The 23,678-nt window shown below is 43.8% G+C and overlaps 1 protein-coding gene and 1 long non-coding RNA gene across 5 annotated transcripts in view; one reads left to right on the top strand and one right to left on the bottom strand.

The window, feature by feature from the left end:
- Positions 1 to 23,678, top strand: part of vmp1 (vacuole membrane protein 1) — a 46,639-nt gene that overhangs the window by 5,052 nt on the left and 17,909 nt on the right. For all 4 annotated transcript variants that reach the window (XM_023833038.2, XM_023833040.2, XM_023833037.2 and 1 more), the window contains exons 3-9: positions 592 to 727; positions 1,425 to 1,515; positions 1,951 to 2,061; positions 10,667 to 10,834; positions 13,408 to 13,539; positions 20,042 to 20,122; positions 20,598 to 20,714. In XM_023833038.2, coding sequence (XP_023688806.1) covers positions 592 to 727; positions 1,425 to 1,515; positions 1,951 to 2,061; positions 10,667 to 10,834; positions 13,408 to 13,539; positions 20,042 to 20,122; positions 20,598 to 20,714 — 836 coding nt within the window. The remainder of the gene's footprint in view (positions 1 to 591; positions 728 to 1,424; positions 1,516 to 1,950; positions 2,062 to 10,666; positions 10,835 to 13,407; positions 13,540 to 20,041; positions 20,123 to 20,597; positions 20,715 to 23,678) is intronic.
- LOC140591881 (uncharacterized) lies at positions 13,490 to 16,297 on the bottom strand. The gene is made up of 3 exons (XR_011992188.1): positions 16,054 to 16,297; positions 13,738 to 13,916; positions 13,490 to 13,574 (listed from the first exon to the last, which is right to left on the bottom strand). It is a non-coding gene; the product is annotated as an uncharacterized lncRNA (long non-coding RNA).

Below are 23,678 nucleotides of genomic sequence, written 5' to 3'. Positions count from 1 at the left end.
GAAACCTGCCTACTGTGTGTCAAGGAGGGGGCTGGGGCAGAGGGGGTGGTGGCTCCTTTCACCTTGAGAGGGAAATGAAGCCTCTGGCCTCGTAGCGACATGCTGGACGTGGGTTCGAGGTATCGCCTGCTGCCAGCGATGGGAACTCTAATAGCAAGAGTGGGTACCGGGAAGTAGACGGTTAAGTGATAATGTTCAGATAAGTTTCTCTTCATTATGAGAAGACCTTATCTATTCATCTCTGTTAGAGTTAAGGGGAAAGAAATTCAAGAAAGGAGGGGAATTACCTCCCATGTGAAATCTGTTTATCAGAAATGTCACGATCACTGAGCGCAGCCTTAAACTTAAACCTATGAAGTTACAGGTTAGTTTAAAAAGTTAGTTTAAAAAGGAACTTTTACGATTAAGAGATCTTGAATCTGGGTGCTGAGTTGAACCCAAAAACCCAAGGAGGGGATGGGGGTGGTCTTAGGGGTGTAATTTGAGACCATCCACTGGTAGGGATTTGCAGATTCTTATGAACTGCGTGACCCTTCTGGGGCATGTGGTCCCATGTGACTGACGGGCGCTTGTCCCATTGCCAACCAACAGATGGCGTGTCGGTGGCTGAGAGGAAGCAGCGGGAGAAGGAGGATCGCCTGGGCCTGGTGCTGTGGAAAAAGCCCCTTGTGACGCTGCACTACTTCTTCCTGGAGACCCTGATCACCCTGAAGGACTGGACCTGGAAGTAAGAGTCACTATGGAGCCCCCCAGGAGGTCCATGTTACCTGTAGGAGGAGGCTGGGAGTCCAACGGAGTCGCCCCGCCCAGCTTTCTGTTAATTGGCTCAAGAATTTGTGATGTCGTCTGAGAGGTGGTTTAGTAATGGATTTGGAAAAACTGAGTAGGCTTTCCCTGAAATGACTCTTCAGCCAACCCATGCAGCTAGCCTGTCTGACACTACTGCAGTTTATGGGGGAGGTGGGGCACACTGCGTCTCGATCTGCCCCCTAAAAAATAAGATCCCGTCCCACCCCTGCACCATTGGTTGTGGATGTGGTGAGCTCGACCCTGCCAGGTCCAAGGTCCCTGTGTCTCCTGTTTCCTTATGGCTTCCTTTTGCCCATTGGGCTGCCTCCTGAATTCCACATGTGGACTGACGGCCCACCCTCAAAGTCAGTCACACCAGGAGTCATCTGGGTGTTTTCTCACCAAACCGATACGTCTAACTGCTCATCCTGGTTCTGGTGCTTTGCACTTTTTACCAGACTTGCAATGTGTCCCTAACCATCTGCTGGGCTAGTTTTAAAGGGGGCGTTCTCAGAATCCTATTAAGTAAATATTGTGTCCTTCCCCTCTCCCCACCCCCCACACGAGCTGAAACTGACTCCCTGGGCTTCCTGTTCCGCATCTCTTGGCAAGACTCACTCCTGCTCTTGTTCCAGGCTGTGCCAGAGGAAGGGGGCTGTATTCTCCGTGCTAGTGCTCTTTGCAGTCTTCTCCATGGTCTACTCCATCGAGGGAGCCCATCAGAAGGTGAGGAGCTGCCACAGATTTCATTTGAGAGAGAAGATGGGGTCACAGGGGGCGTCGCCGCTGGTGTGGACGTGCTGGGGGTGCACTGGGGACAGGCGGTCATGCAAGGGCAAGCGCCGAGCGCACGCCGTGTTTTTGTTTTCCTCCACTTGGCCACTGCCCCAAGCGTGCGGCCAAACCGCCGGCCCGCTAATGAAAACCACGAATGTTTACAAGGAAAGTAGAGGGGAGGGGGGGGGAAGCCAGAGGAGAAGGGGGTGAGGAGGTGTTTTGCAACCGTGGCCCTGCTGCCCTTGGTGGGACTCGTGTACCGTGTGCCCCATGGATGTGCCTGTTCCCCGGCACTCTGGGGGCCTGCAGGGTCCCATGACACTATCCTAGGGTGCTTGTATGCCGATTCATTAGTTTGTTTCTGTGTGTGTTTGTGATCTGCAGTATGTGCAGTACCTGGAGAAGAAGTTTCTCTGGTGTGCCTACTGGGTAGGCTTGGGCGTGCTGTCGTCCGTTGGCCTGGGGACAGGCCTCCACACCTTCCTGCTGTACTTGGTAAGTGACCCCCCCTTTCCTCTCTCTCACATGCTAGCACGCGCACATGAGCATGCGCACATGCAGACGCGGCCTTCCCCCTCAATCACTCTCTGAGGAAGGTTACTGAGTGCACGCTTCTGGCATTGACTTCTGGCTGGTGTTGAGTTCAGTGTTAGTCCTAGGCGTGGCTGGGGGGTGAGCAAGCCACTCCTCCATTGGGGGGGGGGCGTGTGCGGATGTGTTTGAGGCTCTGAAAAGGGCACAGCAGAGGGGAGGGGTGTTGGGTTTCTCCTTTTGGATCAGCTCACAGGCTTTCCAGAGGCTGCACTTTGGTTCTCAGGGTACACTTGAGGACAACGTCCCCCCCACCCAGAAATGGGGCCCCTAGTGTAGTGCTGGGGGATAATGGACCTGAAACATCTGCTTGTCTTTATTGTGCAGAAGAACATTATTAACAGTGAACTTGGCACCTGCCATCTGGCGGTGTTCTTACAATTGGAATATGCTGGAAACCATTATATATCTTAGTCGGTTTTGGGTTGTATTGTTGTAGCCAACGTTCAGTCATTCTTTCCCATCTATTCTCTGTTATTTGCTGACGCTGAGAGCTTAAACCGGCGTCTGCTGCCATCTAGTGGTCTTTAGGAAATTCTGCTTTGGATTGAAATTTGAAATACCATCCTCTGTATATTACGGAGCCCCTTGTGTATCATGGTGGAGAAAACATCTCATAGTAATTCATGCTCTCAAATTTATATTTCGGGCTCTCAAGTTAGCACTGTAATTGCTGAGCTCTGCTCACCTAAGTTAAGATATTTCAAACGTTCCAACGGCTTGCTATAACTAACTCGGGAGCAGAAATTACTATGAGAAAATATTTTTCTCTCATGACACCTAAGGGACTCCGTAGTTTATCTAAAGTGAAATTGTACATATTTTACATGGAAAACAAATATAGATGAAGTTCTACAAATTAAAACTTTTCTGTGCATGGATTAGTTATGTATGGAATGCATTAATTTAATATTGACTACCAAAATATGGATTGATTGAATTATATGACCTTTAACACCTAGCTAAGTTGTCTGTATTAGTTATAGAACTTTAATGATTATGTGGCATTAGCCTTGCTGACTAGCTTGCTTGGTACATCTTTGCTCATTTTTGCAACCTATGGAAGTGACTTTCTCGTCTGTCTCTGTCTTTATTTTTAAGAGTTGACCCAGTGGCTGATCAGTTCTGTTACTGACACTGTTGGCGAAATCCCAGTGATGTTTGTGGACATGTCTTGCCATTGCTGTACACCTTCACGCAAACCTTTCTTTCGCTCTGTATTCTTAGCGCTTCTGAATTGCGGTCTTGATGTATCGCGGGGGTCGGCATAAGAAATTAAATTGGAATTTGTTTGTGAGTCGACACGCAAAGGGCAGCTGATGACACACAAGAAGTTTAGTAACTCATAAATGCATAAAACATATGTACAGTACTGGCTGTCTGGAGGGCACCCAGTGTGTTTACTGCAGCCTCTCACGTGTTACCTCTCAATGATCTCACATTGATCTTTGTATGTTGTATTTCTTATATCCCTTATATGCTCCAAATTTTTTTTTTACCGTTTTTCCACCTCAATGGGGGTCTTTGCCCCTAACTCCCATGATGTGGACAGGTCAACTGTAGTCTTGCTGCTGGTATACCTACTTTGGACAGTAGATGGCGCCATCCTCCAAGGTTTTACTGTCACTTCCTGCACAGTAGTAGGTCATTTTAGTTATAAAGAGTTTTATTGTCATAAGCATGGTAAACAAGCAGTTACGCTGTACAATGAAATTCTGACTTTGGACATTCACCACAGAAAATACAATAAGAACATAATACGTAACAAATAAACTGGTAAGGTGTCTGTGTTTTCAGAGGTATGATTGGTTGGTGTTGTGTATAATGACCTTGTACTATAAACACCAACATTTTTTGTGGTGAAAGGAGGATTTCTATTTTAATATTAGCTGGTTATATCAGAATATAGCAGTTTTATTATAATTATTTATGACAATGAGCCCTCCTTAGTAGGTGGTCAGAGTAGTTTATATTGAATAAATAGCTTAAATCAGACTTTAAATACCAGTTGAATCTGCAGGTGACTTGGCGGAGGGGGGGTGAACTTGGCGGAGGGGGGGGGGTAATGTTAATGTTAGGCAGTTGTCTGAGCAACATAAAGGGAAGTTTTAAAGATCATGATGTTGCCCCCCCCTACCTACTGTAGGTCTCTAGATATTTTCAGCTAACGTTAGTGGCAGCTGGTATCTGATAGGCCTCAATGAACGTTTGTTTAGTCAAGTGAGCAGCTATTCAAACGGGCCATGTTTCAGGAAATATGTAACAGTTATTGTTTAAATGGGACGCTCTGGCATGTTCCGGAAGGCCGGGCCATGGAGACTGCTTCAGCTCACGTCAGGGGGAGGGGTCAATCTGTTACTCTATTGTTATGGCTGGCCTTGATGATGATGCTGCCCCCCCACCCCCTCTGTAAAAAAAAAAAAAAAAAAAAAAAAACACAATAAAGGTCACACAATGTCGTACCTTCAGTGAGTGTGTCTGAAAGGATGGAGGATTATCAACTATCTGCCTGTCTGTCTCTGAGACTGCATCCACGGAGCGATGAGGACCTTCCCTGACTAAGGCGTCCTCAGGGGCTTGATTAAGCATTTCTGTTAGAGTGTCTCCTCAGGCGCGGGGCGGGGCGCTAGAGTTAGTGCTTAAGTGCTGAGTCATGTCTCTGAGTGATGGGGGATTGGGTGCCATGAGCCTAGGGGTGGGAACGGCTGTGCGGTTCCATCTGGGGCCACTGCAGACGCCATCCCTGGGGGTGGGGGCTGATTTGGGGGGGGGGGGATTGGTCCTGTTCCATTCCCGTTTTGGCTTGTCTGTAGTAGGATCTTCCGGAACCTTCCATGTGTGGCGACAAAGTTGATCTTCTTTTTTTTTTTTTTTCTTTTTTTTTTAATTAAAGCATGAGTCAGGAATTTACTCGCCCAAATAAAGTAAAGCTAACTTACACCCCCCCCCCCCCCAATACTTAATCACTGCTGACTAGGGTGTGGCCTGGAACTTGAGAATGTTGGGGCAGGCTTAAAATTGTTTGGATGAAAGTGTATACATGCATTCCTTATTAAATTAAAGTCTGTAATGTGTCCTCATTAAGCAATTATGGTCACTAGGAAATTGCTGTACTTCTCTAAGTTGACAAAAAAAGATTTTGAAAAGTTGCTCTTTGGATTGGTGCACGTCCTGTTTAGTGATAAAAGGTGGAAAAGTCATTTAATTACTCAAGCCTCCCGAAATGGAAACTTCTTCCCTTTTGTGTGAAGGCTGCATATTTTGGAATATGTGCTAAATGTGCCGCAGCGTCTGCGGGCCGTCCAGGCTGTGTGAGCCGCGTTCTCAGAAAGACCATGTAAATAAACTGAAGTTCACTCATAGGAGGTTCTATATTAGGCGACTGCTCAGCATTTCAAAATTGCATGTTAGACGCTCAAACAGGAATGCAAAATTACCCTCGTGAAGCCTTTGAAATTGAATTTCACTGCTGGTAATTACGACTAGCTCAGCTCTAATTACCAGCAACTGTCATAGGACACCCCAGCCCGAGCTTTGGCTGAAGTTCTGGGGAATTCTGCCAGTGGCTGGTTGGTTTGATTCTCCATGACTGCCTCTCAAAATCCCCCCCCCCCACCAGACTTCCTCTCAGCCACTCCAACCTTTGATCGCTGAAGATTGAGCGTCCTGGCTGCGACAATACCTTTTTTGGGGGGGGTGGGGATTGCTATATTGGAGTCAGCTTTCTGAATGACGGAGGCCAGAAACAACCGCCCACGCCCCGCCTATGCCCCGCCTATGCCCATGCCCCCCAGCTGTGTCTGCCAGAGGTAGTGTCACATATCCGGCTAGCGCCACTACCTGGCTGCTAGCTATCAGTACATAATGGCTTTCCTTCAGCGGGGATGAACCCTTTTGTTTGGAGGGGTACACGCATGAGTGACTCACCTGTATGTTGCATTTTTTCACCCTCCCCCTTCCATTTCTCTGTTTCCTTCTACCTCCCAAATTGTGAAACCACAAGAGGATGTGCAGGGAGCTATGGAGCAGAGGCGGGCTCATGGACTAAATGGGAAACAGTCATTGGACGGGCATTTTTACTGTGTTAAAGGTCACTCTTGATCTCTTGACGCTTCGCAACTGGCCTTGGGAAGGTGACTTGGCCTAAAGCTTCCTCTCTTGGTCTGGGATGGCCAATTTATCCCATTTACACATCTCTTTATTGCCGTGTCTGGTGCTAGTCTCCTTGGAGGGGGCTGGTGTGGGGTGGGGAAGAGATGCTCACGGCTGCCCCCTCTCTGTCTCGCTGTGAGCCCCGGATTTCACCAAGCAGCTTGATACGCTCGGAGCTACCTGCAACAGTGGATGACACTGACAGGTGTCGACGCTGTAGAACGGGGATCTTCACATCTGGACCTCTAATCCAAATCCAGGCCTTGTTTTCAATGCTCCCAAGTAGTTGGTTTAATAATTACTGATTCTGATTGGCTACAGAGGCTTCATACCCAGCTCACAGGTAAAGGAAGGCTGGAAAATCAGCAAGGCTTGGACCTTGAGGACCGTGATTTGAATAGCCCTGCTGTAGAACCTGGCTGTTTAAACCCCTCCACCAAAAAATGAGGCTGTGGGCTGGGTTTTTGGGTTCCCCCACCCCCAGACCACCAATGTTGAAAGCAGGATCTGCCTTGGTGTTTGGAGCTATGACATCGGCTCTTCAAATACATCCCTTTGAAAGGCACATTTTGGAAGTAATGGGGATGCAGGTGAAACACCCTTCCACCCCCCTCCCCACCCGGTGCTCCCTGAAAAGCTCTCTGTGTGTGACCGGGAAATCGCCACCGCAGTCCCCCTCCCACTGGTTCCAGAGAGGTGACTGTTGTATGTCACGCCCCTGTACACCATGTGTTGTTAGCTTCTGGTTGCCATGGCTATGCATGTGGGTCTTGTCCCTCCACCCTCTGTATGGAAACATGGAAACGGGTTCAGTGCAGAACGGCCTGCGTTGGCGGCCCTCATAGGCACCAAACTGCAGCCCCAGTGCTGCTCAGTGCCCGGCCCGCTGGCCCTGTGTGCCACCTTCTGATAGCCCTTTTCCACCAATACAGTGGTGATGCCAGTTAACCTGTCGTGCCTGTAAAACAGACTGTGGCCTGGTTCCTCAAAAAGCCTGTTTTCCACTAGTGCCATGCTGGTGCTGACTAGAAGCAGATTCTCAGGTGGTGCTTAAGTAGCACAACCAAAGAACCAGCCTGCATTTCCACCGGTTCAAAACAACAGTTATAACAGTCAGTATGCACACAACGACGCGCAAGTAACATTTGAGTTTTGTTTTTTTGACGGCTACTGCTAACTTAAGGTCTGGTTCTTAAGTTAGCATTAGTCAGTACATTCTTTTATGCAAAACAGTAGCTAGATGCATTACAAAGCACACACTGATTAATATTTATAACTAATTATTTGCTGTATTTTTTTTACTCTGTTATAAATGTTGTTTTTAACCAGTGGAAATTTGGGGAAATTCTTTTCGCCTACCCCATCATGCTCTTCTTGAGACACAGACGCATGCAGGTGAGAGCAGGCTTGGGGGCCAGCCAGCGTGCAGTGCCCCTGGAGCTGCTCAAAGGCCCAGTGGTAGGATTTGAGATGGTGACCTTTCTATAACAGGGAACGGAGAACTAACCCGCTGAGCCACACTCTGCCCCCCACTGTTGGCACAGTCCTAATTGCACAATCAGTTATTTAGCTACGATATTTTTACTTAATAGTAATGGGGACTCTTTTTGGTTCTCATGGCTGCATTCTGTCAGCTGAAGTTACTTACTGTCCAAGACTCCCTCTGCAAACACATAAAAGGGAATCTGTCCCGAAACCAAATAAATGATGCCATTTTTCCCCCTCTGCAGCTGCTGCCGCAGCATTAGGGATGGGTAATGGAGGTGGTGTAACGCGTGTTCATGGCCGCACGCGAGCGGCATCCTGACGGGGCGCCCAGGGGGTGAGCACACCTACTCCGCAGGGACCGCTCGGTCCTGGCACGCCTGGCGAGACAGGTCACGGCTCCGGAATGTCGCCGGTATTATGTACGGAGCGCCACTAATACTTTGCGTTTTATGGTGACATGTTGGTTACGTGGCCTGTCTCAAGAATCCGAGCAATTTTTACTTTCCATTGTATGATTGTCCGGCCTCTCGTTGAGGGTATGACTGCAGATGGCTGTAGTCAAAGACAAATTATAATATTTTATGGGGCTTACAGCTGCTGACATAACTCACTAATTTTTCCGCCAGGAAGGACTGGAAGGTTAAACGGATCCCTGTGTGGAGAGGGTTATTTACACCCTCTACAGTGACCAGTCCTGGAAGCCTTTTTGCTTACTGGGGGTCTAAAACCATGTTCCCACTCAAGGATTATGACTAATTTATTTCAGGCATAGAACATTAGCCCACACTGGCGATGACTTCATTTCTGTGTGCCTGTGTGTAAGAGAGAGAGACTGATGTATGAACTTTCAGACCGCTCAGCAACTCTAGTGTGATGGTGATACCATCCTATAAATCCATCATCGAGGCCTCTTCTGTTTGTGAAAAGATGACTGCAGAATTTTCACTCATCTGTGGAATGGGTACGGGGGCGGCAGGCTATCACACATGATTTATTAATAACGACGGTGGCTACAGAGGAATCTTCGGCACTGGAAAACCCCGAGAGGCCTGTGGGTGGGGATCACTCACCTCCCATTAACGTGGGATGCCCATCACGCCGTTTTAGGGACTACCTGTCCGGTGAAATGAGATGCGGTCGTCTTGGAGGTTGAGATGGGAAGAGCCAGATACTTGAAGGGCAAAAGGTCTTGGGGTGGGGTTGTGGGGTACTTATGCCTGGTGCATTATTGTATTAGGAGCGAGCCCACCCCCCAAAAAAAAAAATAACCGCATGCCCGTTCTTGAGTGTCAGACAGGTGCCGGGACAGGCATATGGAGCAACTGACTAATTGTATGCCTGCCATGTGCTGCCCGGCTTCAACGTCACAGTGATCCGCCAAGTGCGTTTACCCTCCGCCAATGATAGGCATGGTTAATATTTAATGATGCTTCCAATAGTGGGCTAGGCAGGCCTGAGGTGTGTGAGGACTCTGTGACTCATGGGCGCGGTGGGAATGGATGGCGGTTTGGAGAGCGAGACTCTCTGCCAAGCGTGACACTGTGCCCGCCTGCAAGCAGGGCAGGCTGTTTGAATACGCCGCAGGTACTCTCTGCCATCCCCTCCACACATCTATATTCCCTGATCCTGTAAAGGGGAGCCAGGGGGCACCGTCACCTCCCATCTACGCTCTGAGGACTTTGATGTGTCCAGATGTTCCCCCATCACTTCCAGTACCTGAATTTTTCAAACTGAAGCAAGGCTGGTTGGCGTAAAATAGACCTCCTGTATGAACGGCGTTTTCCTGTTGCCATTTTGGGGTTTTAAAAAGTGCTTCCCACCCCTTTGAAGGAGCATATCATGAGATGGTCTTTTGTGTTCCTCAAGTTGGAAAGATAAGCTAAACAAAAAGCCATGGAGACTGAAAACTGCTTACTAATTGTAAGTTTACAACCCCTCCACATCCCTGTTCCCCACCAGCCTGCTTTAGTTACAGCTCTCAGGGTCTGAGAAACATCTGGCATGGCTTGTAGGTGTTGGACAGCATGCTGGGACTTGTACAGGAACAATGTCTGACTCTTCTTTCAGACTTTCACCGGCTTTTTCCACTAATGTAGTCTGAATTAGGCTTCAATTACATAGTCATGCATTCAGACATGAAAACGATGTCAAGATAACTGTTCCTTTCAGCTCAGTACTTCTCTGAGTGTCACTGAGCTGTCTGAGATCAGGTTAAATCGCCCCACAGAAACTCTTGAGTTCCTCATAGCTCGTCCTACCATCCATGTGCTCATGTGTGGCTGCCTGTGTCACTCAGTGCTCAGTGTGATGCTTTCGTTGAAGTGCAGACACTAGTCACTGTGGACGTGATTTCAGTTCCTTTGTATAATAGTGCTTCCCACAGTGCATTGCATTGTGGGTATCCACAAGCTTTCTGATAAGTCTTTGTAATGTGCAATGATGCACGATTAACCTAAAACAAAAAAAAAATCAAAATTACAAAAAAGTGTCAACATCCTGGACAGGAGACCTGAGAGTATTACATTGTGTCTCCTGTGTGTGTGTGTGTGTGTGTGTGTGTGTGTGTGTGTGTGTGTGTGTGTGTGTGTGTGTGTGTGTGTGTGTGTGTGTGTGTGTGTGTGTGTGTGTGTGTGTGTGTGTGTGTGTGTGTGTGTGTTGGAAATTCACTTTTCTAAAAGAATTATGTTTAAATGTGGTAATAAAACAGATGAATAGCTCACAAAGAAATCAATGTGGTGACTGTGTTCATTGCGAGTTTTTCTACTTGTTGTCTTTGCCTGTTCACATGCGGTAACCAGAGTTCACCTGGGCTGCATCTTCGAGCTGAGGAACCAATCACTGACTGCCTTCTGCACCCCCTGTCCCTCAGGGTCCTCACATAGCATCGGTCACCCTGGCGGCATATGAGTGTAACTCTGTGGACTTCCCTGAGCCCCCTTACCCCGAGCAGATCATCTGCCCCCAGGACGAGATGGTCGGGGGAGGCATCTCTTTGTGGGCCATCATCTCCAAGGTCCGCCTCGAGGCCTGCATGTGGGTGAGTTCTTCAGTCGCGCTACAATGTTTAGTTGACCAACAATATCATGGTAATCGGTGAAGGTTATCTGTTCAAATCCCAGGATCAACAGAATGATGTCACCATTGGGCATCTGAGCAAGACCCTTAACCCCCAATAACTCCAGAGACTGACTGACCCTGCTTTCTCACATGTATGCCGCTCTGTATAAAAACATTGGCTAAATGTGTAAATGGAGCAAGCCACCGCTATATCATATCTATTTAAAAGACGCGTATATATGTAGAGGTACACCTATCTGACACTGTGCACTAAAGTTTTTTATTTTTCCCCCAAAACCTCCAATCTCTTTTACTTGTTCATAAGTGCTCTCGTTTGCAGAACAGAAGGTTTTGCCATGTTGCTAGGTGTTAACCGTGAATTGAAAAAGTAAACTCAACAGAGAATGTGGATTTGCGTCTGACACAAGCCGCCAGTAGATGGAGGCGCGCCATGTTGTCGGTCATGACAGGCAGAAAAACCCGCCGTTGTCTTCTACTCAGAAATGATTCTGTTTTCAGTTCTGGTCATACTGTTCTTTTTTTTTTTTTTTGTTACCGCATTTGAGGTAGTTATTGATTGTGTCTGCCTTGTGACTGTGAGAAGCATGTTCTGCCACATACCTCAATGGAGGAAGAAGCACTTCCCTTTTAACGGACGTCATCGACTTCTTGAACTTCGCCAAACTGAGTCTGCAACTTCTGTTTGTGGGACACTGTGTAGCTCTTGGGTTTTGAGGTTTGTGTCCCGTGTTTAATGTACCAGTTGTTATGCCCTCTGGTGTGTCTCATTCGTCACATATTCCCCCACATCATGACAGTGACCAGAACATAATAATCTGTCTGAACTCGCTCTGTGCGACAGGTATGTGATTTATATCATATTTATTTAGCAGAAGCTTTTTTCTAAGGTGAGAGACATTTTTCAGAAAGCAGGGTCCGATGGTCCCTGAAGCACCTGGGGTTAAGGGCCATGTTCAACAGGCCAGCCAAAGCACTCTGCTGACCCTGAGATTTGAATCGGTGACCTTCCAGTCACAGGCACAGAATCTTGACCCGCTGAGTCACAGATCACCCCTCTATAATGTGGTTGAACTTACAAGTCATAGCTTCATTAACAGAAATGTGGACAGTGGGCATCAGATCATCATTAACTCCCCCTCCCAAATGTCAGAAATGGCAGGGGACAGGTTAGCCATTCGTGTTTGGTACGCCTCCCCCTCCCCACCCCCACCCCCCCTCCCAGCATCGTCGGGGATCAGTAGCCAGCTCACACAAAGGGTTGGCACACCTTGTGGGTAAACGCACTAAGGCGACCGAAGCAAAACAAACTCCGGGGACACGCCTACCCCTGAAAGGTCGGCTGGAGGCCGCCGTGAGGAACTGCCCATTTCTGTGGCCGTCCGCACGGCCTACATTTCTTGGTTAGTTTTTAAGCTCCCGATTCGCCCTGTGCCGGCAAAACTGTCATTGGCGGGCCGTCTGCAGATGTGGTGGTTTCATGTAAAATTATGTACACATTCAAAAATTTCTTCCCCAACCAGTTCACCCCCCCCCCTCCCCCTCCAGCAAACAAAAGTGGTGTCTTCCAACGCTCCAAGACAGGTGGCATGGTTCTGCCTCACACCCCGCCCCATAGTCAATGCACCAGCTGCCCCGGTGATTAAGGCCTCAACCGCCCTGCTTTGCATCAAAGCACCTTGTGTGTACAAGGAACTGGGAGTGCAGATTGAGGCAGCCTCTCCCACGCCCCTCTCTTCCGGGGTGCAAGACACCATCCTGATGGACCTTTTCCCAATTCAGCTTTGTTTGTTTGGTAAGCTTGAGAAGTAGAATGGTGGGAGTATGTATTTGTTTTTCCTCTGAGGTGCTGCTTCCAGTGTTTTGGAACACCCCACCCACCCCCCAAACCCCCCTGCGACTGTCCGTCTCCCCCGCTGAACAGAGAGGCCCGTGCTTGTCACTCGAGAGCGAACGTTAGCTTGTAAGACCGAAGGCGGCCCTGACAAATTTCGCCAGTTGTCTTGCGGTTTTTCTCTAATTCATTTCAGCATTAAATCCTGATCTGCCTGATTACCCCTCCTGCCGTCTGGCCAGCTTCCTTTCGTTTCAACTCTCAGAGGGAGAAAGAGGCGGGCGATCCCACTCGGCTGAAAACACTGCCATTTAATTAATGAAAAACAGTTCACAAGTGGCCCTTTCCACAAGAGCAGCAGCCTGTATTTATTGACCATATCTCGTGCACTATAAATTCAGCCCCTTGCTGAAGCGGCTGAACGGCTCTGTGAGTGTTTTTGGTTTACAGGTAAGGCAGACTTTCGTTTGGCTCCTTTCTGATGTCAGGTTGGCACCTCTGGAGAAAAGCGCACGTCCCGTACACAATCCCTAATTTCGGAGGCTTCCTCTCTTCAAGGGGAAACTGTGGTCTCTGGCTGTTGGAATGTCTCTACGCTTGTGACTTCCTTTACCTGTGGGAATGGGTCAGGGTGTCACTTGGCGAGTGCCCGATGACCTGGCCGTGTTCACACCTCTGTTTCCGCTTCATCCCCGTGCCAGGGGGCGGGCACGGCCATCGGGGAGCTGCCCCCGTACTTCATGGCTCGTGCTGCCAGGCTCTCGGGCACTGAGCCAGACGACGAGGACTATGAGGAATTTGAAGAGATGCTGGAACAGGCTGAGAGTGCTCAGGTGAGTGTGTCCCACAGTGTGCACAACATTCTCACCTGATTAAAAAAAAAAAAAAAACAGTAATAAACCAATAAAGATCACTGGTGTCCATAAGGGTCTATCCTCCAGTTCCTACCCTCCACCTGCCCCACACACTGTGCCCTGCTCTCCTTTTCCTGTAATCCCATGATGCATGGGGATATCATGTCCACCCATCACCTGACACGGTGCGGTCTTCCGGATGCACCAGCGAAATGCTTGCTCACGTAACTTCCACCCAAAGGACCTCTGGCAGAATGTGAGGGTGTTTACGTCTTCTGGGACCTTCCTTGGATGTCTCAGCACAAGGTAGACAGTCCTGGGTGTCGAGACAATGGAGTAACACCGCAGAGCGGTGACTGAAAAGGAAGACGAAGAGATTTGTGATCCTGGGATTAAGGCCGTCGCCTATCAAACTGCGGCTTTAAATAAAATGCCGGATGACTATGGAGCACATTGTCCATTCAGTGTCTCTGAAAACCGCATCAATTGTTTTTTTTTTTTTTTTCTTTCTGTAAACTACTCAATCAGCATTAAACGTAGTTAAAATCCCCCTCGACACGGTTAATCTAAAATCTATATCTTTTACAATGTGGGAAGTTAATTTTTCATTCGCCTTTGGTAAACCTGAATTAAGAAATAATCTTAAAAAAAAAAAAAAAGACGAAAGCGACAAAGCAACAAAACCTTGATTTAAATTTTCCACGGCCAAGTATCTCCGTATGCTGCAGTCTTCGGACGAGGACTCGCGCAGCGGCGGCAGGCGGCGGTGATCTTATAGTCTCTTGCGCACACATGTGATGCGTCATTTGGGGCTGCTGTTGGGTGGAGGGATGGGGGGCTAAAACCATACCTGCAGTCGATTCCAGATGCTGCTAATGTTAACAGCGGTTCCCACCGCCCGCATCTGAAAGCCAGCTGCTGACATTAGAGGGGTATAGCCGTCCTCGTATAAAGGGCCCCTCCGTCACCCCAGCCTGCCTTCTAAGAACCCTGTGGACCCTCTTACCCCCAGAACATAGAAGGCCACCTTCCAGATAAATGGTCTCCGCTTATCCCTAATTTATTTCCTTTAATTACTTCTAAGTGCTGGAAGTATGCCCCTCCCCACCCCCATGCCCATCCTCTCTAAGTCTTTCTCCTCTCCAGCATGGGAACGTGTGTTGGTTGGATGTTCTGGAATGTTCCAGTGCCTTCTAGGAATTGAGCTGTTGTCAGTCGGAGCTGTCTCCTCTTTATGACAGTCTCCTGTCCTCTTGTGTGTGGACGGTCTCTGGAAAGCACTACTGATTTGTAGCATCCATGAGCCACTCACTTGGGGGATGGTGCTTTGCCACCTCCGACTTGTTACCATTGTGATCGATGTCTGCTGGTGGGCAAACTTCAGGAAACCCAGAGAAAAGGTGTTTGTAGTTCATTTTGTCAGAGTGGTATTTTTTTTAAATACTTTTTGTAACTTTGAGAGACGTTATTTTTAATCTTTCTGGAAGGATGAGATTAACGTTATGTTTTCTATCATCTGGATCGTTTAACTTCCCATATGTGGACTCAAACTTGCTTTTCAACCTTGTTTTTTGTACGTACTATGTTTGTTTATTGTTTTAGCAAAAATGGGACAGTTTAAATGTGTTTTTCTGTCTTTGCTCCTAAGTCAGGAAGGGGAAGTGCCCACAGCGACCTGTGGCTGGCAGCTAAATCATGGCACCTTCAGGCATCTGGACAGCACAGCAAACTTAGGCAGAAGGCCTTAAGATTAAGCATTTTAACTTGGGCATCTGCTGCTTTATTTATATGAAATGAAACATTAATTTGCCTCTCAAAATCAGGTGGCACACAAAAAATACATATACAAAAAGAATATCAGTCAGTGTTAGGACATTGTTTTTTAACTCTAATAAGCTGAAACCTGCTGTGTCTGATATCGCTGAAGGAACGCCCATCTCCCGAATTAGGCATTTCTTCCAGTACAGAAGAGGTTAAGTGTCTGTGAATTGCCGACTGCCAACTCCCAGGATCGGGAGCGAGCACAACCCGTCCTGGGCGTGTGCCCGATGCGTTTGTCCCCCTCCGCCGAGCCCTTGCCGGCTTGTGGTTTGCCCACGCGGCTCACGTGACTTCTCTGAAGGCTCCCCCCCCATCTCCTCTTTATTTCCAGTAAACTGTTTGAAAGGGGGGTGAGTCAGAGTAAAACCAGCTTCCCTTTAACCGCAGCTTGTTAAAGAATTTGTCAACGTGGACTCTCCAGGGGTGCTTATTTATTTTTTGCCCCCCCCCCATGGTAGAATTAAATGTTCTTAGCCGAGGTTTAGCTAAGATATCACACGCACCGTGCCGGTCCAGTGCCGGTGGAACCGAAAGCGAAGCGCCGCGGTCTGCTAAGTGTTAACGGTCCAAAAAGCTGAACGTCCCCTTCCGTGAAAGGGCTTCATTCAGAAAATGTCGTGTGGGTGTCGGCTTGGTGATATATGTACGCGTTATTCTTAACGAGCAGTTTACCTCCCCATTCCAGCTGCTCCGTCGCCTCCCTGTTTTACATGTCTCCTCCTGCTCAGCCTCAAACATTTCCAATATTAAACGGAAAATCTAACGGACTGCGAAATATTCCTGCGTGTTTATATATATATATATATAAATAAGAATGTGCGAATGTGTAAGAATTTATAAAATAAATAAGAATGTGCGTGTCCACCTGCGGAACATTCTAAATTTTAAGGAATGCTGTCCTCGGCGTGCAAGCCGAAACGGGTTCACAAAACAGGTTTCAGGATTACGATATATCATTAAAAGTGCGCGATTTGTCCATTTGCGTCATTCACCGTCTCTGTGGTGAGAGAGCGGAGTTTGCATTTAAAGTGCAGGATCTGCAGTTTGTACAGTAATTACAGAACACCCATTAAAAGAAAGCTTTAGCCTCACCATTATACCTCAATCTTGATTTACAAGAACCTGGGTTATACTTAGACTATTTCAATAGTACTAGTATTTTACAAGTATTTAAGCTATGACCCTACAAATAAATTAATTTGTGACTGAGCTTTTCAGATATAATTTGCGTTAGAACATGGTAATCACGCTTCCATTCCTTTAATGGTTGTTCGCTCTTGTCAAGAGCTGCTAAATGTAATTGCCTTTAAGCCCATCCCGTAGGAATAGACCTATTGCCAACTTAGTAATTTTCCATGACTGAGAGAATTTCCAAAAAGGAGAGGTTTTTGTTTTGGATTTTATGTGCACATCTGATGTACTGTTTTGTGGTTCAAACCAGATGAAAGAGGAGCTTTGAGATCTTGATAGTCAATCATTAAGTTCGCTGCCTTGCTTTCACCAAACTATTCTATAACCCTCCCGTTTCTCACAATCCATTGTAATGAAACCTGTCTGTGGGAATCATATTTGTTGATGAGGCGGCAATAAGGTATGCTTTGTGTCTTCACTTTCCTACCCCCCCAAAGATGCCACTGAATTCTTGTTCTCTGGATTTTTCTATGTCCCCCATGTGTCTCCCTGCAGTAGCTTTCATTGTTGAAAACCAGCCCAGAGAGGTTTTGTCATAAACCACACAAATTCCAGCCAACGGACTGGCATCACAATCATTGTGCCCCAGATCAAAAGAATTCAAACTTCTGAGTTGCAATGAAAACTGAAGTTGATTGGTTGTCATCTTGTGGCAAAAATTCAAATTTGAACCAATGAGAGTGATTTCAGTTAAGCCACTTCAGAGTAGAACATTTCCCTTGGCTAAATGTTGGTTGTTTGGAAAAAATAGTCTTTACAAGAGCCCTTCATGTCCATATTAGGTTTAAAGATTCTGTGAAACTAGCACATTGTTACACTTGCCTACTGTGACTTTGAACTTTTAAAACAGTAAAGTCCATTTTCAAAAACCTTATTAAATTTCCCCAAATTTGAAAAGGTAGTGATTTTGCCAATCTTTAATTACAATGCAAGTGATAACATCAATTTAAATATGTTTATTTTATAATTAAATGTTCATTTGATGCACTGATTTGAAAATTGAAATTTTAGTGTAGCAGTTTAGTGAAAGAGAAAAATATGTATTTTCATAGCTATTAGTCTTATTTTGTCAAATATGAAAATCTGCCTTAGTTTATTAGCAGCAGTTTTATAGATCACAGAAATGTTAATTTTGGTCTTTAGTTTTTGCCTGTATGGATAGTTTCTGAGATTCCTCAATTATTGTATTTCATTCCAAAAAAATACTCTGTAAGTTGTGTATATGATTATTATTATTTTTTTTTAATAAAAAAAAATGTAAAATAGGCATTTAGAACATGTGGCAGATTAGTCTTCTATTAAAGATCAAATCAGTTGTCTTGGTGCTAAATCAATCATATTTAACATTATACTGCTTTATAATAAGTTGCAGATTATTCACAAATTGGAAACCATCATTTCAAATTTTATATTATGTAAATTGTATTTTCCTAAGCAGTTTATACTCCACAATTTTAGATTTGATATCCATTATAAAAAATATGAAAACAGAAAAAAAGATTCAGAAGAAAACAGCCTTTCTGAAAGCGTGATTGTTAAAAAGCACTACAACCTGTCTAAAAATATTAAACGCTGAAAGAAATCATCATTGATAGCGGACATTATCCTTATAATGTAAGGCTGTACATGATTCTTCAGGTTTTAATATTACTATCACAAAATGCTTAGCTTCACAACTGTCCTTGTAATTAAGCCTTAGAATATTTGAGGTATAAAAAATGACCAAATATAAAATATTGGTTGAAATTATTTTTTCCTTCCTTTGGGGCATTTATATCTGTGCTTTTTGGTCCCAATAATGCAGACAAATATTCCTTAAACTCCTTCAAGCAATATTATTCATTTGCCATGTTAACCCTCCTCTTCCCAGCAAAGGTAGATTAAGGAAAAATTCTGTGCCATTCTTAGAAGGGGAAAAAAACTACTACTTTGTAGAGCTGATGGACTCAAGGGAAACATGAAGAATCCGTAAGGTTTCTGACTCATTGGAATTATCTGGGAGTTCGATCTTGTCTGTTGTTCCTTATTCACAAAAATTAATGGAGTCTGAAAACCTTCTATGTTGGGTAAGTAACTGAAAGGGTCAGTTTTGTTTTGAGAATTAAATAAAATTGCTTCTGTTAGTAATGAGAAAATAATAATGACTTTTACAGGCACAAATAACAGGTTATTTTTTAAGACAGAATAAATATCTTTTTTGTTTCTGTCTCTGAGTAATACTGTATTGTAAGTGAATGCCAGCCGTAACATGTATCCTTGTCCTGATTTTGTTGGTCAGTATTTTTAATTCCAGCTTATAATCTATTTTATTGAAACTGGGGTATGTCGTCTTAATGTAGAAATGTTTTTTTCTCCCCCCTTTTTGGAGGGGGGGGGGGTGGGATAGGCACATTTTCTTTTACCTTTTAAGGTGATTTTACATACCTGTGTCTCATGGTAATTGCAGGTGGATGAACAAAAGTATTATCATTTAAGCAGTTCTTAATGTCTCTTGAATAAAAAAAAAAAAACTTCTCCCTCCCCCTCAAAGGTGTTAATACTATTTTTGAATTAAATTTTCTCGTAGTTCGTTCATTTAGGTAGTCAGTTTCTATTTGAATATTTTCTTCAACAAGAAATCTTGAACTGTTTTAAATGTTTTATGTTATGTCTGTTTTGAGCAGAAAATTGTTTTAAAAATGTATTCTAAATTACTTTTCAGATTAGTGTAGAAATTAATTTTATATTCTATTACTGTTATATTTTGGCTATGAGAACATATTGCAAACATTAAAGCGATGCCTTTCAGTTCTGTCTCTGATAATTCATCAACAAATTGCATATTTGATTCTTCCAAATACAATTCATAGCATTACAACAATATCCAAATTAAGGTACTGGAAATGAAGTTAAAAAAGGAAAATTATTCTTTTCAAAATCATAAAATGAAATCCTACAAAATCATCTTAATTTCCTTTTAAATCCTCCGATAGTTTTCCTTTAAACACTTTCAAATATATATATATATATATATATATATATATATATAGTGCTTTTAAATTAAAAAAAAAAAGTCTGTTTTGAGCTTGATCAGAATTATGGAAAAATGTTTTTTTTTTTTATTAATGCATAAAACCGTTATTCTTCAAGTAAATATCTTAACTAGGAATATGTTCTGCGTTGATGTAGAATTTCACTTGATTCTTTTTGTTTTTGTTTTAAAACATTAAAATAACTTGTATTTTTTTCCTGTAAGTTGAAACAAATAAGTTTCGATCAATATAATCAAGTAAAAAACTGTTTTTGAAGTTAAAGTTGATAAAAAGTCGTTCTGATTGAAAAACAACTTGATTTTTAATTTTGGGACCCATTATCTAGAGAATTATTAAATGGTATTTCTTTCAAACACGTATGGTTTGTCACAATTTAAAAAAATCTGATTACCCAGTATTTGAAAATGTCTAAATCCTGCTCATTTTCCCATTTTCAGGACTTTGCAACCAGAGCGAAGTTGGCGGTCCAGAAAATGGTCCAAAAAGTTGGATTTTTTGGAATTCTGGCTTGTGCCTCCGTAAGTAAGAGAAACTTGTGTGATAAGACTGATAATACCTGTAAAAATCCACCATTCCTGTGTGTAACAGCATGACCAGGAAATTGATACATGTATGCAAGTTATGATTTAGAATATATGTTTTGGTAATTCGGTTTTGGTGTACTTGTATTAAAACATTATGTATTGTGGTGATGATGGACTATAGCTAGAATGCAGTTTATTTTAATTATAGGTCTGTAAGAGTTATATGTAAAAACAAATGCCAATTACCAATTTGGGCTATTTATTTATTTGTACTGTCATATTTTCAATGATACTTCCACTTCAGAGTTTAATGTGACCAACTTGCATAAGCTTATCAAATTTGTCAATTATTTGAAACACTGTTTGGATATTTGTGTTAATATGTATATATGTAATATAAAACTAAATACAATTTGAGTGCTTGCTGTCTTTAAGCCATTTTCTGTGTGTTTTTTCTGGTCTTTTTCAGATCCCAAACCCCCTCTTTGACTTGGCTGGGATAACATGTGGTCACTTTCTGGTTCCTTTCTGGACCTTCTTTGGTGCAACGCTTATTGGGAAAGCGGTTATTAAAATGCACATCCAGGTGAGAAAGGTCTCCAGCATTCTGTGCTTCCCCAGCTTTCATTTTTATCAGTAACCATTTTGTCATGTTTGGGCCACAGGTTGCACTTGAAATACATACATGCATGATTAAAAGCCTGTAATTTTCGTTTTTTTATTAAAGAGGATGGATTCCTCATTTAGCTCTTTATCCAAGCATCTTGTTTAAGTCATCAATCTGGGGGGTGGAGGCATGACAGACCCACCTCCCAAGAGGAGCCATTTTGTGCAACAGACCTGTAGAATGGGTCGTCCATTTTGTGCAGGCAGCTGCAGAGCAGGGGATGCGGCAGGAGGGACCGTTACTGAGGAAATGTTTCAGTGATTAGGCAGTTGTGATTCTGAAAGTTAGTAGCCTTTTCAAAAATAAATACTTGGCATAGTTTATGGGGGGGTGGGGGGGTGCTCGGGTGTAGTGTATAATCTGGCTGACTATGTCGCGTCGGACAAAAGCATCTGCTGAATGAGACGTGTAACGTTGCGGCAACATTTACATTACATTGTATGTACCAGTGTTCAAGGAATCCCGCAGAATAGAAGTCCTTACTTTACAGAGTATTTACCAAAACCATAAAGTTCTTGTCTCTGCTCTACTATCTCCTCAGATACATACCCATAAAATGGCTGAATGTTTTTATGGGGTTTTTTTTTTTTGTGCAGGTAAAAATTGAAGATTGACCCATGTTAGATTTGATAAATCAGAATGTTTTATTTTGATGCCAAATAGGCACAAACCTTTTAAGTCATTACTTTAATGGCTTTTCAGATGTTGGAGTACCCCTGACCTGATGAGTGGGGACCTTGCTTTCATTCCCTTTGGGGGATAGTGGGATTTTACTACCAATTTCCTGAAAAACTTGAAAAAGCTTTATTTTTTAACCTAGTTTAGTGGGTTTTTTGTAGGCTTCTATGAGTAAACTGATGAACTTGTCCAGTTTTTTTTCATTGAACCAATTTAAAATTGTTGCATTTCAAAGGAGCTTTTTAGTGCAGTTTTTGAAATAAGTGAGGACAAGGCACTGGTTGGCAGAAAGAGTAAGAAATATCCTTGATTTTTGTGAAAAAATTAAACGTCACGTTTCTGTACAGTGTGCTTATATACTACATAATCATGAGTATCCTCCTTGACTTGCTTTAATATCACTTATGAGAAACCCATTTGTGTTTTTCACAAAAAGGAGACTTAGTTTCTTAGGCAAAATATTCAGAAAGATAAACAGTAAACCATGCAATGTGCATGTATGAAATGCTGTGTCCAGGAGAGAAGGTTATCTGTGGGGTTCTCAGGCTGTGAGCTGCTTAATTCCAAGTGTCTCTACACCCTTGGTTGTGGGTGAATCCTGTGGGCTGCTTGGAAAAAATGCATCTATGGAAACTGGGTAGTCTTGATTTTCCTTTCATGTTCTTTTATCATGTAACATTTTTTGTAGACATTGCTTCTCACACTCACACACACACTTTGTAGTTTATTTGATTCAACTGATACCCCCTGAAAAGGATCATACTGGAAAAAGAAAGCATACGTACCCCCAGAATAGTGAATATCAAGAGGAAGATTTACAGTAATAAAGCATTTTTTTTCCACAGGGAGGTCTTTTTTTTAACCCTCCTACAGAGTATAGGGTGTAGTAGGGCTCAGTTCTGCACCAGTCACTCAGAGGCGTATTTACACACAGGTGTGCGCAGAAAGGTGATATGTATGAAACGATACACCGTTTTCATTAGTTACATCCCTGGCTGTGCATTTCTTTTCTTTCTTTTTAAAGAAAGCAGGTACTTGGATTTTTTTTCCCCATGTATAGTTAATTGGGTCCATAATTTAATTATGAAATTAATTTAGAGGTTGCAGATGATATAGATAGGATACCTAAAGCCTGTGGAAATGACTCAGCGTTTGGGCCGTTTCGGTTTGGCCATGCTGTACGGCGCTGACTCCTGCTACTTCAGAGCCTCAGGTCATGCCAGTTATTGGCAGGTTCAGGCCCCTAATAATTTGATTGAAATGTTTCATTGAATGGGGTATCAGTACACCTGGTCTTCCCGGTCAGGCATTAATGATACCACAATAATCCACAGGCCTCCCACCCAAACCAAACCACGCCAGGGCTGGTGGCATTTGTTTACAGGGCATTCTAATGATTTTTAATGTGTGTATGGTAAATAAGCATAGCATATCTAACAAGCTTCCGCAATGAACCTGATGATGATTAAATGCAATGTGATACGATGCTGATTGTATTTAGCAAGCGATGAGTGTGTGTGTCTATGAGTGTATAGACGTCAGTCTGTGATTTCGCTCGATTTTGTTTCCTGGGATTTGTCGCAAACAAGGAGACTTTTTGTTACCTTGTGAAATTTTTCTTGTTAGTCTGTGATTCACTTTTAGTCATCTTGCTGACAGGAAGATGGAGATTAACGATTGTTGTCTGTTCTATAGTTAGTTTCTTCAATGTAATTTTCATCTGAGGTTGACTCGCGTCTTCTGCAATGCTCCAGTATCAATGAATAATGGTTTTGGTTGTGACTGGCAGTTCTTCCTGGAACAGAGAAGGATAAGATTACAGCTAATTATTAAACGGTTTAGAATAAGGTATTTTTCTATGATTCCTTTTTTGTAGGATTTGTTGCATTTATAGTGGGTCTACATATTTTTACTATACCACCAAGCCATTGATAATGTGGCAAATCAGCATATATGTCCGCTTTCATTAAGTGGGTCCGCCACCTCAGAAAAACTGTAGTATATGCTGGACATAATTACCATTCCTACCATGGTCTCAAAAACAACTAAAGTCACACACCATGTTCTTGTGGAGTTTAGAATCAAAATCCTGAGGATGTAACTGAAGGCTCTCGGTTGAGATCTAAAAATAATGAAAATAATTCATTAAGTATTATATTGTAATTAAAAGGGAACTTTTTGTCAAATGATTATTTTGCATGTCCA

This window comes from Paramormyrops kingsleyae, chromosome 6, assembly GCF_048594095.1.
Source record: "Paramormyrops kingsleyae isolate MSU_618 chromosome 6, PKINGS_0.4, whole genome shotgun sequence".
In the NCBI taxonomy this organism is placed as follows: domain Eukaryota; kingdom Metazoa; phylum Chordata; class Actinopteri; order Osteoglossiformes; family Mormyridae; genus Paramormyrops; species Paramormyrops kingsleyae.
This window is presented reverse-complemented; position numbering and strand designations above follow the sequence as displayed.